This window comes from Ahaetulla prasina, chromosome 7 (genome assembly GCF_028640845.1).
Source record: "Ahaetulla prasina isolate Xishuangbanna chromosome 7, ASM2864084v1, whole genome shotgun sequence".
NCBI classification, from domain to species: Eukaryota; Metazoa; Chordata; class Lepidosauria; order Squamata; family Colubridae; genus Ahaetulla; species Ahaetulla prasina.
The window spans coordinates 1,588,311-1,604,307 of record NC_080545.1 but is presented as its reverse complement, the minus strand read 5'-3'; the positions used below and the strand labels follow the sequence as shown (position 1 = coordinate 1,604,307).

The 15,997-nt window shown below is 43.6% G+C and overlaps 1 protein-coding gene across 1 annotated transcript in view; it reads left to right on the top strand.

The window, feature by feature from the left end:
- The window catches only part of ELAPOR2 (endosome-lysosome associated apoptosis and autophagy regulator family member 2), a 72,611-nt gene that overhangs the window by 28,524 nt on the left and 28,090 nt on the right, over positions 1–15,997 (top strand). Inside the window, exons 3-8 of the mRNA XM_058191511.1 lie at positions 1,679–1,874; positions 3,230–3,377; positions 6,981–7,067; positions 8,986–9,091; positions 11,074–11,226; positions 11,512–11,600. Coding sequence (XP_058047494.1) covers positions 1,679–1,874; positions 3,230–3,377; positions 6,981–7,067; positions 8,986–9,091; positions 11,074–11,226; positions 11,512–11,600 — 779 coding nt within the window. The remainder of the gene's footprint in view (positions 1–1,678; positions 1,875–3,229; positions 3,378–6,980; positions 7,068–8,985; positions 9,092–11,073; positions 11,227–11,511; positions 11,601–15,997) is intronic.

Here is a 15,997-nt window from a genome sequence, read left to right as displayed (position 1 = left end):
TCATGGACATGTGTGTCTAGCTTAGGTTCTAATTCACTGCATGAATTTGGCTGAATGTATATAAAAAATTATGTCCCACCCTACTGTAGGTCAGGAATGAGAACCTACTTAGAAGGATGTTTGGGTTGTGGTCAAACCTGAAAGTCAAGTTTGGTCAGGAGGCACACAAGTGAATGACATTCTCCACTCCTAGGAGGTTCCTCTTGGTAGGAGGCCCACATGAGTTCAGCACAGATCAACATTGTAAAGAAAAGAGCATTACGGAAATTGCATGTTCTCCTGTAGATGAATTATGAGTAGAAGATCAGCAGATGACCTAAAGGATATTTGGTTGGCTCCTTCCTTCCTTCCTTCCTTCCTTCCTTCCTTCCTTCCTTCCTTCCTTCCTTCCTTCCTTCCTTCCTTCCTTCTTCCCTCCCTCCCTCCCTCCCTCCCTCCCTTGTTCCTTATCCATTCCTTCCATTTGCATTTCCTTCCTTCTTTCCCTTCTTTCCTTCCTTCCTTCCTTCCTTCCTTCCTTCATTCCTTCCTTCCTTCCTTCCTTGCTTCCCCTCCCCCATTCTCCCTCCCTGCTGCAATGTTAGAACACAAGGAATAAATTCTGGTTAATCATAGCAAAATATATTTTTTTATTCTGAGCTTCAAAAGCAGCCCACCTTCTGTGTAAAACAGCTACAGGACCCACATAACTCTAACCAGACGTCATGAAACGTCTCTGGGCGCCTTGAGAGATTTTGGTGGCAAAATTCACAGCTTCAGCTGCATAACCTCAACAGGTAACAAATAGGTCAACCAAACCATTAAAAACCAAACAAAACCTCAGCAGGGAAATGTTTGTTCCTTGCAAGGAATTCGCTGCATTACCTTTTCACTTTTGTTTTGATGACCCTTGAAGTAAGTATAGAACAGGAGGTCTGGAGCAGCCCCTCCTCACCCTAACCACTCCCTATCAGAGTTAAAACACGAAGGTCCCTGAATGCAAAAAAATGGGAGGGCAGGTCTATGCAGCCATTTAGTGCAATTCCCCGAATTGCTGTCACCATTGTTGTAAGCTGTCTTGTCCCACTCCTCCTCTGACGGCCGGGTCTGGGAAGTCTGTCTCAAGCATGGCCACGAAGCCTCTGCAGCTTTGCCAAATTCCTTTCAGAGTTCTCAGGGCAGGCAGGAATCCAAGGTGTGACTTCAACAAACCAGATGAGACTTTGCTTGACTCAAGGAATGACAGAAAGCAGATCCTTTATATAGGCCATGGGGTGTGGCTCCATGACTCAGCACTTATCCAGGCCTGCCCCTCCCTTCCTTTTGCTGACGTCGCCTCTCCATTCTCCGGAAGCGGGGATCCGTCCACTGTGTCTTTTCGTCCTCCTGCTCTGCTGCCGGCAATTCTAGCACGTGGCTGGCTTTGTGCTCACACGCTGTAGGAGGGAGGTTTGTTTGCTCATTCTGTCCGGGCATGGTGCCAGGGCTGGGGGCTGGAGGCATGCCAGGCCATTCTTCTTCACTATCAGTCTCTGGCTCAGATAGCAGGAGATGGGAGGGGCCCAGCTGAGGAGAGGAGGGCGGGCGAGGCACAACACAAGCGAATTGTGCAGTAATCAATGCTTTTTAAAAAAAATGTGGTTAGAATGTGAACGGCTGCCTTTCTCTACTAATCGTGTGTAAACGTTTTCCTCCTCAGCTTTCTCTTGCGCCTCTGGTGAATACCTGGAGATGAAGAATCAGGTTTGCAGTAAATGCGCGGAAGGGACTTACTCGCTGGGAAGCGGGATCAAGTTTGACGAATGGGATGAGCTGCCCGCAGGATTCTCTAACGTAGCTACGTACATGGACTCCACTCTTGGCTCAGCCGAGAGTAAAGCAGACAGCTGTGCCAAGTAAGGACCTCAAGGATCTTCTGGTCTCCAGGACTTCGTTGAGAACTAGCCCCTTCCTCTCCTTATGGATGCCAAGGCTCCAGTAGAGGCCAGAAGATGGCAGCTAGAGGATGTAAACTCGCCTGGCAGTCATCTGGTCTAGGTTTAGCGTTCAGAAGGCCAGGATTCTCCGAGAGACTAGTGTTGTAAAAAAGCATGGGGATGTATCACACAACCATTGGATGCAGGAGTCAGGAAGAATCTTGGAAACTAGCTGGTCCAATATTTGTCCAGTGTAGGAAGCTTTATCGCGACGTTCCTGACTGATGGTCACCCGTCCTGTCTTTATTTAAGCGTCTCTAGCAAAGGCGAGATAGTGTCATTGACACAATGGACATGAGTTTGGGCTAATTCCAGGAGACAATGGAGGATGGTGGGGGTGGTGGGAACTGTCCCTCCACTCTCTCCCAGAGTTTGCCCAAATCCACCTTCATTGCATTGATGACACCATCTGATTGGATCTCCTTGCAGTTCCAAGGGGCTCCAAGAATCTTCTCCCAAAACCCCCAATCAGGAAGCGTCTATTCTTCGGCGCTCAGCCTTCCTTGTGGTCCAGCCATCCATAAACCCCGTAGCTTTGACTGGAAAAGGAAATGGCCACCCACCCTGGTATCCTTGCCAAGAAGACCCCATGGACAGCATCGAAAAGAAAATAGATCCATGAAAAGAATCTAAATAGAATGTAAAATTAGTATAAATGTATAGAACATAGGTGAATACTAATGGGAGGATATAAAAAATGTTCACAGTCGTGTGTAAGTGGTGAATAAGAATTGTTTAACTGTCAAAACTTAATAAAAAAAGATCTTTTAAGATTGCCTTCTTTAAAAAAACAAACTCCCTTCCCCAGTTCCAGTAGTTTATTAAACAGCCTGTTGACATATGCCAAATAAATAATTAAATAAAGAGCCTATCAGTCAGGGGGTGTCAACCACAAGGCCCGCGATGTGGTCGGATCCATCCCGTGGGGCTGTCCTGGAAAACGTAAGGGGCCAGCCTGCATGGCTTCGGCCCAGTCTACCCAATGCGAAGAGGAAACATGCCAGCAGTTAAGGGAGTGGCCTCAAGCTGGCCAACCCCACCCAATCAGATACACCCACCAAGTTGGCCACACCCCCTGAGTGGCGTCAAACTGGCCACACCCATTCAGTTGGCCACGCCTGCCCAGCCCCTCCGAGGTCAACCACAGCCCTGATATCAGGCCCTCAATGAAATTGAGTTTGACCCTCCTGTGATAAATTAACATTCTTGATATCTATAAAGCCGAGATGCCTGGCTGGGATAACAAGGCTTTGTTTCTCGTTATATTTTTCCAGATCTGCCTGGTCCCCTCGTGGGAATTACATTGAGTCCAACAGGGATGACTGCACCGTCTCTTTAATCTACACGGTCCACCTGAAGAAACCCGGCTCCCTCTTCTTCGAGTATCAGTATATTGATAACAACATCTTCTTTGAATTCTTTGTAAGGGAGAATTTCTGCACTAAGTCCATCTTAAATTGACGCATGATATTCCGAAAACAGAGCCTAGGGAAGATAATTTTAAGATCGTTTATTGGCATTCTCAGTGAGATTTTTTTTTAGGGCTTACGAAGACGCGATTCTCCCCTAGATTAAGACAGAGTCCTTACCCAGAGTTGCCTGATGTCATCTGGTGGGCTGCAATTCTCCAATATCTCTGAGGCTTTGATGTCCACCAGATAGGAAAAGTGGCCTACTCAATGACTATCGTAACTAAGTAACCTTGTAAGGCAAACCTTCTAGACATTGGTTCTTTAAGAGTAAATTCACATGATTTTGGGTGCTCTAGTTATAGTCTATGGTTTGGTTCCTCTTGTGCTTCATCATCAGGTTGAGATGGTTTGGAAATTCTGGTTGAACGGTCTAGACCAGGGGTCTACAAACTTGGCTCTTTTAAGACTTGTGTACTTCAACTCCCAGAGTTGAAGCAAAGCTGGCTGAGGAACTCTGGGAGTTGAAGTCCACAAGTCTTAAAAGAGCCAAGTTTGCAGACCCCTGGTCTAGACTCTAGGTCATTTTCTTGGCAACAATATGGAAGTGATTTCCCATTGCTTTTTCTTCTTCTTCTTCTTCTTCTTCTCTCTCTCTCTCTCTCTATCTCTCCAACAATCTTGGAATTTCCAGTAAGATCACCATGCGAAGGGATGCTGCCTAGATCTGTGAGTGTTTAACTTGGCTGATAAAACAAGGCCACTAATGGACCGGAATTAGCTGTTGGACAGAGATTTTGGTTTGGCTTGTTTGCCAACTGCAGAAAACCATCTGCGCATTCATCGGATTTTTTCACACAGTCCATAGAGTCATTTGAGCTATAGCTTTGATTTGTTTAGCAAGAACCAGCTGATGCATCTTCAGGCCAAATAGTAGAAACTCGGGGCTTTGTGTCAAAGAACCTCTGGGCTCCAGGCCCAGGGCTTCATCGTTCGTATAGTTACAGACCATATGTGTGTGTGTGTCCACAGCTTGGTGGAGCTTGACAGTTCCTTTGGTTCTGGGGTCACTTCTACATTGACTCTTCTGGCCTCTTCATTAACTTTACAACATCAGGAAGTCTCTCTTCGATGACGTTCTTCCAGATGCCCTGATACAACTAATATCTCTACCTTCATACCTTTCCCTTACAATCGTTGTTTTTCACAGTTTGTTTGTTTGTTTGTTTATTTATTTATTTTGTCGAGTATGTATTAGATAATATATATAAGTATAAACATGAATTGAATACATAAAGTGAATACAATTAAAGGGAACATTAGGACAGGGAAGGTAGGCACGCAGGTGCACTTATGCACGGCCCTTACAGACCTCTTAGGAATGGGGGGAGGTCAACAGTAGACAGTCTTAGGTTAAAGTTTTTGAGGTTTTGGGATGAGACCACAGAGTGTGGTAGTGCATTCCAGGAAGTCGTATTTACTGCAATTGAGTTTAGAGCGGTTCACCTTGAGTTTGTATCTATTGTGTGCTCGTGTATTGTTGTGGTTGAAGCTGAAGTAGTCATTGACAGGTAGGACATTGTAGCAGATGGTTTTATGAACTATACTTAGGTCAGACCGAAGGCGGCGTAGTTCTAAATTTTCTAAACCCAAAATTTCAAGTCTGGTGGCATAAGGTCTTTTGTTGCAAGCGGAGGAGTGGAGGACTCTTCTTGTGAAATATTTCTGGACACGCTCAGTTGTATTAATGTCCGATATGCAAGTGCGGGTCCAAGACAGATGAGCTGTATTCGAGAATTGCTCTAGCAAAGGTTTTGTATGCTCTGGTTAGTAGTATAATATTACCAGAGAAGAAGCTACACAAGATTAGGGTTACAACCCTTAATGCCTTTTTGGCGATGTTGTTACAGTGGGCTTTGGCACTTAGATCATCTGATATGAGTACTCCAAGGTCCTTGACAGAGTGATGGGAACTGCCAAGTTCTGCCCAGCCAGTGCATCGGAGGGGTGTTAAAGCTACCTGCCAAGAGATGGTGGGGGGTGAGGGGATCTGGAGGCAAAGCACAGTAGACCTTACCATCCAGAGGGAGAGAGGATGTCCCAGGAGGTGGGATGAGACCAGCTCCAGAGGAGATGGGGTAAGTTGGCCTTTCTGGGTCTCTTCTGTATCAAAAGATGAGCCTTCAGCAAATTGGCTCAACCGCCAAAGCTCTACAGTGTTATCTAGAAGGACAATATCAATCTCAGGTCAAAATCTAGAGGAGACAAAGACTTGCTTCATCCTTTCTAAGATTTCTCCCTGGACAATCCCTGTTCCTGTTCTTGCTCAGCCGTGTAGAATCCAGGTTGATCTTTCCATGCATCACCAAAGCCTCAAGGGGGCTGAGCTTCTCAGCTCCCTCCTGTGTCCCAAGCAAAATTGTGGTGGCTGAATGGGCAGAGACATGGACCTCAATAGACAGCTCAACCAAAGCAGAAGTCCTGGTCTCACCGCCTCCTTTCTTTTGTGCAAGGCAGGAATCAACTCAGATCCCCAAAGAGTGGCTGTCACGTCGGGCATTCCGCCTTAATTGACATTTGCAGACCGGTTGGAGGCCCTCAAGGGACCACGGCAGGAGGTTCTGATGAGCCTGGCCAAATGATGCCGCTGGCCAAAATCTCCTTCCCTCTGCGGACTTCGTGTCACCTCTCATCTTCGGCTGATCAGACAATGCAGAAAATGGCTTTCGTTTCTCTCCTTCCTTCTTCTCTTCCAAAGAAAGATGCCACCAGTGATTCTGCTGCAGAACACACAGTTGCTCCCCAATGCAACAAGGACCTGGCCTGGTGTTGATTGATTTCTCTTTTCCCCTGCAGAAAAAACAGAACCACAGTGTCATTATTGGAGCCCTAAAGTCCCTCCCAGCTCAGGATGATTTTGATCAACGACATCCTTGGTCGCTTTCCATCCATTCTGCTCTAGGCTTCATTGGCAGCAGCCAGTTTCAGATCCTGGCCAGAACAGCCAGGATAGTATTTGTGCAGGATGCTGGGTTGGCTAGGTGACTTGTGGGAATCCAGACCTTTGCCTGAATCAGTCGTGACTAAAACAGATGTTGGCATAGAATAAAGTTTGAACGCTGGCAGTGAAAGTTGGGGTTCCTAAATTGAGTGGAAGTGTTTGACGCCTCTGATTTCAGGCCCTTCATATCTGCAACAGACAGAAAATGCTCTTTTTTTCTTTACATTTATATTTAGAGAATCCCCCTTTTCGTGTCCCAGAATAGCTGCGGTTCTGGCAGTGGGGATCTCTTCAAAAGATCCTGTTCTGTTGATCTGAGTAGGCAGCAAGGTCATCTCAGGAGCAAGAACCTTTGCTTCGAAAAGGCATGCAATTTTTTCATGAGGAAGAAGGACAACAGAGTGTTTTATGCAAACCATGGTTCCCTTACGTTCCCATCTGTCCCCCATAATTCCTCTGATTCTGTAAATAGGGTGATGGGCTCACTTTACGACAGGCCAAGGATTATGGAGTTGCAGGTAAAGGTGGCATAAGTTCTTATTGTATGTTTGCCTTGATCGACAGCCTGGTAACGTCTATTATTATTTATTGTTATTTTTTTATTATTTTTTTCAGATTCAAAATGACCAATGCCAAGAGATGGACTCCACCAGTGATAAATGGGTGAAATTAACAGACAATGGAGAGTGGGGTTCCTATTCAGTAAGTGAGACCTTGTGTGGCTTCAGTTGAAAGTTGCTGGTCTTTCCAAGCGAAGCGGTTTTTAGAGCGATTATGTTGACGTCAGAACATCCCAAAGTGGTCCAAACCGTATTCCTAGATCAAAATGACTGAACTCTGCATCTGACCATTTGTGCCGTGGCTTGAAGATGTTCCAGAATTTTAACAGTGACAAATTTAGTGGTCAGATGTTCTGACCTCGGACTATTTTGGTCTCAAAACCTTGTGTGGGTCTCTATTACTTAATGGCCAAATAATGAAGTCCCAAAAGGATATGGGTTTTTTAAAAAACATATCATTCATCCTTTTTTTTCTTTCCTTGGTTCTCTGAAGTTACCAGCAAATTCATGAAAATCTGTCAGTCACAACTTGGCTAATCTTAGTATGAACAGTGAATAGGCCCACCTATTCTCCAAAGCATTTGAGGGCAGGATAAGAAGTAACGGATGGAAGATCATTAAATAAAGATCTAATCTAGAACCAAGGAGATCTTTCCTGACAATTAATCAGTGGGATGGCTGATTAAGTTGTGGGTGCGCCGTCACTGGAGGTTTTCAAGAAGAGACTGGACAGCTACCTGTCTGGAATGGTGTAGGGTCTCCTGCTTGAGCAGGGGGTTGGACTAGAAGACCTCCAAGGTCCCTTCCAACTTTGTTATTCTGTTATTCTGTTTTCCTTCCTTCCTTCCTTCCTTCCTTCCTTCCTTCCTTCCTTCCTTCCTTCCTTCCTTCCTTCCTTCCTTCCTTCTTTATCAGATTGGACAGCCACTTGTCTGAAATGGTATAAGATCTCCTGCTTGAGCAGGGGGATGGACTAGAAGACCTCCAAGGTCCCTTCCAGCTCTGTTATTCTATGCATGGTCTCACTTCTGCTGTTTCACCCGGATTGAAGAAGTGGTACAGTCACTAATTGACTAGGCTTATGCGTTACGCGAAGTCACAAGGTGGCTAGTGGTGCGTTTTGTGACCTAGTGCCACCAACCGCTATGGCTGGTCAGGGAAATTTGTACTGTAATGAGGCCAGCCGTTGCGGCTTTACTTTAATTTTTTTTAAAAAAAAAATCCATGCCTTTGAATGATGTCATTGATCAATTAAAACAGCGTTTAAGTTTTAGCCTTTAGCCGCTTTAGTCTTTTTATAAACAGTTCTCCCAAAGAACTCCCAATTTCCATACTCACAATAAAGAGAAAACGCTTCTGTTATGGGATTTTGTGCCTGGTGTGTGGAGAGAAACGTTGCATCAAATGCTCAAATAGGTGAGACAATGCCCTTTAGTTGCACACCCATCCATGCCTTATCACACGTGTAAACATCTCTGAGCAAACTCGTGGGCTGACCCAGCAGGGTGAGGTTTTCCTTTTAGAAATGAACTCCTTTCCTCTGGGCTCGGAGTTGAGGTGGAAATTGTGTGTGCTTGTGTTGTGTGTGTCATGTGTGCTTTCCAATTGGGTTGTCGCTGTGTTTGGCTCTAGTTAGCAAATTCCTTCAAGGCACTTCAGCAAAACAAGGTGTGGTGGTGACTCAAAACTTCACATCAATCTCAGAGCTTTGTTATTCTATTTTTTTATATATATAAATTCCCTTCTATGAGCATTTGGCTAGCCAGAGATTTATACTTGCCAGGAAAAAGCTTTAACTGTGTCTTGACTAAAAGATTGGACAACCAACTATCTGAAATGGTAGAGGATCTCCTGCCTGAGCAGTGGGTTGGACTAGAAGACCTCCAACTCTGTTATCCTGTAAGAAAGTGTCTCCTGCCTGAGCAGGGGGTTGGACTACATGACCTCCAAGGTCCCTTCCAGCTCTATTTTGATTGATTGGCCTCTTTCTCTTACATCCAGTCTGTGCTGTGTGTTAAAGAGAGTCTGGAGTACTAATCGTCTTATTCCTTTCTTCCCAGGTAACGCTGAAATCAGGAACGAATATCTTGTACTGGAGAACCACGGGGATCCTGATGGGGTCGCAGGTGGTGAAGCCCATCCTTCTGAAAAACATCACAATCGAAGGTGACCATTTTCAGTGCATCAATACGACAATTTTGTTTTGATGGCAAGGAACACTCTGGTCTTGTAGTAACAGCTCTTGTACTTTTAGGTACTTAAAACAGTTCTGTTCTGCTTTTCTTAAAAAAATCAAAAGACGAATCCTGCAAAACCAGTCATAGAAACACCTTGATTTGTAAAAAGCATTTCTTCAAGGAAAGCCAATGGCAGAAAAAATAAATAATAACCAGGGAGAGAGGTTTAAATCAAAACACAAACAAAACGGAGATTAAAAAACGGGGAGGCCTTGAGTGGCACTTTTTCAGATTAACTCTTTGTATCCCAAGGGGCAAATTTTCAGGAGACTCAGCTCAGCCGATCAGCTGCATAGCTGGTGGATGGGACACCAACAGGAAACCCCCAAGTTGAAAAGGAATCCTTTAAAAAAAAGGAAAAATAATAATGATAATATTTTTAAAAATCCTGGAAAAAAGAACTGCCTATTTCTATCCTGTGGCCAGGCAAACAATATATGGAGTCATGCAGACTCCAGGAATTTAAATCGGCTTGTGAGAATCTTTATATTTGCAGCTGGGATGGGGGATTTATAGGAGAAGACTTAAAATGAAAACGTGAAGTTTCTGATTTTTGATTTCTTATTCTTACTTTCCCACTCTCATATCTCTCTGAGGGAGATGGGAGGTTAAGAAATAGGGAATATAAATAAATATTTGCAGTGGCATTTTTTTTAAAAAAAAAGTATACTAGTTAGGTTAGTACAGTTCCGTGAGTGAGTTAGTTACTGGGAAAACAGTGACACCTACTGGAGAGAAGTGAATCTGCAGGGAAAATAGTATTTGGGGGAGTGAAAAACTAAAATTCACATGAGGTCTATAGAATAGAATAGAATAGAATAGAATTTTTATTGGCCAAGTGTGATTGGACACACAAGGAATTTGTCTTGGTGCATCTGCTCTCAGTGTACATAAAAGAAAAGATACCTTCATCAAGGTACAACATTTACAACACAATTGATAGTCAGTATATCAATATAAATCATAAGGATTGCCAGCAATAAGTTACAGTCATACAGTCACAAGTGGAAAAAGATTGGTGATGGGAACTATGAGACGATTAATAGTAGTGCAGATTCAGTAAATAGTTTGACAGTGTTGATGGAATTATTAGAACAATAGATAGAATAATATAATTACGCAAAATGGTCACTTTTTAGTAGAACAGTAACAAGAAAAAAATACATTGTGTGGGAAAAGAATTATAGTTTTTAATTTATGTGTAATTTGTAAATTGGGTAAATTTTATTGTTAGAAGTGGGGAGCGCTGTGCAAATGTATTGATTGAAATGAATTACACAAGGATTTTTTCCCCCCAAAGATGTTTTTGGGAGAGGCAAAATCCCATTGAAGAGATGAGCATGGCTGTCTCCCAGGAATTTCCTTTCTTCCCACCTCAGTCTTTTTTAAAAACCTCTGGCCATACTTTTGAGGGAAAGTTGAGACTGAGTGTAGAAGAAGAATTGTATTCTTCAGATGTCATTTTATGATAAGTGAGCCCTTTCATTTAATAGTACACATGAAGCTTTTTTTAAAAAAATAGGTAGATCTGTTATTTGTGTTCAGTTTTTTAATACACCCTCCACGGTTTAGACTAGAGTATAAGGCAGGGGTCTCCAACCTTGGTCCCTTTAAGAGTCCTCTGGGAGTTGAAGTCCACAAGTCTTAAAGGGACCAAGGTTGGAGACCCCTGGTATAAAGAGTCTTTTGGCTAATCCAAGAAAGTTCTAGGTAAATAAAATTCTGAATTTTGAATGAATTTTGTAGCTAAACAGGGATTGAAACCCAGATAATTTTGCTCCAATCCAGCATTATGCACTCCAAAAATACCATCATACACACACACACCCCTCCATTATTGCAATTGGAACCTACTTCTGGGTGGTTGTGTACTTTCTAAATGGCTCTGCCTCCACTCTTCTTGTTTTGCAGGGGTGGCCTACACGTCTGAATGCTTTCCCTGCAAACCGGGCACCTTTAGCAACAAATCAGGTTCCTCCCTGTGCGAAATCTGTCCAAGAAACACCTACGCAGAAAAAGGGGCCAAGGAATGCACCAAATGCCCAGAAGCCACCCATTACTCAGGTACTTTCCCCTCTCCATAGTTTGAGGACCCCTGATTTAGTGCAATATAAAAAATGCAAATAATTTTTCTGCGGACCACCAGAATTTTCTTGCGGACCACCAGTGGTCCACAGACCACCAGTTGGTGACCGCTGCCCTAGAGGGCCTCCAAAGTCCCTCCCAGCTATGTCATTCTGGCTCTTGCTTCTCCCCCAATGGAAGAAAAAAAACCCCCACCTTCAATATTTCATGTCTCATATCTTGCCAGGCAAGGAGGGTCTTACACTTCGTGTCTTCTACTTTCAGATGAAGGATCAGGCCAATGTCTGGAACGCCTTCCTTGCTCCAACAAGGATTTTTTCCAAATCCATACTCCGTGCGATTGGGAAGGAAAAGTGAGTTGCATCCCTTCCCCTGCTCCCAATCCTAAATCTTCTCAATCGGTTTAGAATGGGGACATCGCAGTGAGTCACACCTAAGAAGTTTCCACTCAGGAGTGTCTGAAGGCTACTCCTCCTTTGACCAGGGATTGGCTTCTGTGTGTAAAAGTCCTTGGCTGGGCTAAAATCTGCATTTGTCCTATGCAAGAGTAAAATGGTTTCAAATGCCTTGCAGGTACAGGGGTCCAGTTTTGAATCTCCTGGCAGAAAACCAATCCATGCCCCATCTGACTGCTCATTCTTGATGCTGCCAATAGAAGGGAATATTTGTAGCTCAGGGTTGGGCAGTGGGGTCCTTGGTGCTCTCTGAGCTTGGTTGCTCTTCTGCAGACGTTTCATGACCCAACTAGGGAACCTTTTCAATGTTAGAAAGGAACAAACCCCACTGCCTTCTAGCACTGATGATGCTACCTAGTTGGGTCATGAAATGTCTGCAAGAAAACAACCAAGCTCAGAGAGCACCAAGGACCTCACAGTTCTCATTTTCTTCTTCTTCCTCTTCCTCCTCCTCCATTTCCACTTCTGCCTCTTTCTTTCCTTCTCCTCCTTCTCTCTGCAAACCACACTCCCTTCTAGCACTGAAGTTGTTACCTAGTTGGGTCGTGAAATTCCTACAAGCAAAGCACCAATCTCAGAGAGTACCAGGGAGTCCAGAGTTCTTGATTTTTCAAGTAATGCCCAAACAGTTCAGAGTTAGGCTTCTATGACGTTCAGCCACTCCCATTGTGGTACTTTTCAAGCACATTGTAACTTAATCCTTACTCACTCTATACCCCTTTCCTGCTCTGGTTTTGGTGGCTGTAGAGAAGACAGGTTCCCACTCTCCCATCGAATGTTGACTTTAAATGTTGAACTATGTGAATTTATCCAAATATTTTGCATGAATGTTCAACATCCAGGCACTTCTTCAGCAGTAGTTGACATCTGGTAGTGTGTTGATAATGATATGCAGTGGAATTTAATTCACTTTGTGTTTGCCTCAGTTGCTAACTTCATCGTGTCTTCTCCAGGCCTACACTTGGCTTCCAGCTCTTGTTGCGTTCCTGTCAAGTCTGAAGCTGGCCTGACTGAGGCCATTTTGAGGCTTCAGTGCTGACTCACTGGAGCAGAGGGACAGGAAGGGGGGAATAGAGATAGTTGGGGGTGTTGTAGCTAAAACAAAATACTTTCTCTTGGGAACCAAGGACATTCCTGGAGGGGCTTGGAAGGAGGGCACTAGAGTCACCTAGCAACTGGACAGCATCCTGATTGGACCGTGTGACTTGATCGTTTTGAGAAAGTGACAAACATTTACTTTTAATTAGGTGAAAACCATGGGAATATTCAGAGTTGGTTTTCACCAAGTCTGTGCCAATATGACACCTCCAATAAACTTATTCTTCGAGGAATAGACTTGCCTCAGAGTTTTGGTATGTGACTTGGAACCTTGACAATTGCTTCTTTCCCTTGCTTTCTTCCTTCTTCCAGCTGTACTTGTCTGTCCATCTTTCTTAAGCATCCGTCTTTCTTTCTGTGTCTTCTCGTTTTCAGACCCAGATCATGTACAAATGGGTGGAGCCCAAGATCTGCCAAGAGGACGTCTCCGAAGCGGTGAAGCTCCCTCCTTCGGGAGAGAAGAAAGAATGCCCGCCTTGCAACCCTGGTTTCTACAACAACGGCTCGTCTTTCTGCACTCCGTGTCCACTCAGGGTGTCTGAAGGCTACTCCTCCTTTGACCAGGGATTGGCTTCTGTGTGTAAAAGTCCTTGGCTGGGCTGAAATCTGCATTTGTCCTATGCAAGAGTAAAATGGTTTCAAATGCCTTGCAGGTACAGGGGTCCAGTTTTGAATCTCCTGGCAGAAAACCAATCCATGCCCCATCTGACTGCTCATTCTTGATGCTGCCAATAGAAGGAATATTTGTAGCTCAGGGTTGGGCAGTGGGGTCCTTGGTGCCCTCTGAGCTTGGTTGCCCTTCTGCAGACGTTTCATGACCCAACTAGGGAACCTTTTCAATGTTAGAAAGGAACAAACCCCACTGCCTTCTAGCACTGATGATGCTACCTAGTTGGGTCATGAAATGTCTGCAAGAAAACAACCAAACTCAGAGAGCACCAAGGACCTCACAGTTCTCATTTTCTTCTTCTTCCTCTTCCTCCTCCTCCATTTCCACTTCTGCCTCTTTCTTTCCTTCTCCTCCTTCTCTCTGCAAACCACACTCCCTTCTAGCACTGAAGTTGTTACCTAGTTGGGTCGTGAAATTCCTGCAAGCAAAGCACCAATCTCAGAGAGTACCAGGGAGTCCAGAGTTCTTGATTTTTCAAGTAATGCCCAAACAGTTCAGAGTTAGGCTTCTCTGACGTTCAGCCACTCCCATTGTGGTACTTTTCAAGCACATTGTAACTTAATCCTTACTCACTCTATACCCCTTTCCTGCTCTGGTTTTGGTGGCTGTAGAGAAGACAGGTTCCCACTCTCCCATCAAATGTTGACTTTAAATGTTGAACTATGTGAATTTATCCAAATATTTTGCATGAATGTTCAACATCCAGGCACTTCTTCAGCAGTAGTTGACATCTGGTAGTGTGTTGATAATGATATGCAGTGGAATTTAATTCACTTTGTGTTTGCCTCAGTTGCTAACTTCATCGTGTCTTCTCCAGGCCTACGCTTGGCTTCCAGCTCTTGTTGCGTTCCTGTCAAGTCTGAAGCTGGCCTGACTGAGGCCATTTTGAGGCTTCAGTGCTGACTCACTGGAGCAGAGGGACAGGAAGGGGGGAATAGAGATAGAATAGAATAGAATAGAATAGAATAGAATAGAATAGAATAGAATAGAATAGAATAGAATTTTATTGGCCAAGTGTGATTGGACACACAAGGAATTTGTCTTGGTGCATATGCTCTCAGTGTACATAAAAGAAAAGATACGTTCATCAAGGTACAACATTTACAACACAATTGATGATCAATATATCAATATAAATCATAAGGATTGCCAGCAACAAGTTATAGTCATACAGTCATAAGTGGAAAGAGATTGGTGATGGGAACTATGAGAAGATTAATAGTAGTGCAGATTCAGTAAATAGTTTGACAGTGTTGATGGAATTATTAGAACAATAGATAGAATAATATAATTACGCAAAATGGTCACTTTTTAGTAGAACAGTAACAAGAAAAAAATACATTTTGGGAGGGAGGGGGGGAAAAAGGGGGGAAAATGTTTTTGTTTTTTAAAACTTTTTCAATAAAAAAAAATACATTGTGTGGGAAAAGAATTATAGTTTTTAATTTATGTGTAATTTGTAAATTGGGTAAATTTTATTGTTAGAAGTGGGGAGCACTGTGCAAATGTGTTGATTGCAGCCTATGAAATGGATTACACAAGGATTTTTTCCCCCAAGATGTTTTTGGGAGAGGCAAAATCCCATTGAAGAGATGAGCATGGCTGTCTCCCAGGAATTTCCTTTCTTCCCACCTCAGTCTTTTTTAAAAACCTCTCGCCATACTTTTGAGGGAAAGTTGAGACTGAGTGTAGAAGACAGGTTCCCACTCTCCCATCAAATGTTGACTTTAAATGTTGAACTATGTGAATTTATCCAAATATTTTGCATGAATGTTCAACATCCAGGCACTTCTTCAGCAGTAGTTGACATCTGGTAGTGTGTTGATAATGATATGCAGTGGAATTTAATTCACTTTGTGTTTGCCTCAGTTGCTAACTTCATCGTGTCTTCTCCAGGCCTACACTTGGCTTCCAGCTCTTGTTGCGTTCCTGTCAAGTCTGAAGCTGGCCTGACTGAGGCCATTTTGAGGCTTCAGTGCTGACTCACTGGAGCAGAGGGACAGGAAGGGGGGAATAGAGATAGAATAGAATTTTATTGGCCAAGTGTGATTGGACACACAAGGAATTTGTCTTGGTGCATATGCTCTCAGTGTACATAAAAGAAAAGATACGTTCATCAAGTTACAACATTTACAACACAATTTATGATCAATATATCAATATAAATCATAAGGATTGCCAGCAACAAGTTATAGTCATACAGTCATAAGTGGAAAGAGATTGGTGATGGGAACTATGAAACGATTAATAGTAGTGCAGATTCAGTAAATAGTCTGACAGTGTTGAGGGAATTATTTGTTTAGCAGAGTGATGGCCTTCGGAAAAACTGTTCTTGTGTCTAGTTGTTCTGGTGTGCAGTGCTCTATAGCGTCGTTTTGAGGTAGGAGTTGAAACAGTTTATGTCCAGGATGCGAGGATCTGCAAATATTTTCACGGCCCTCTTCTTGATTCGTGCAGTATACAGGTCCTCAATGGAAGGCAAGTTGGTAGCAATTATTTTTCTGCAGTTCTAATTATCCTCTGAAGT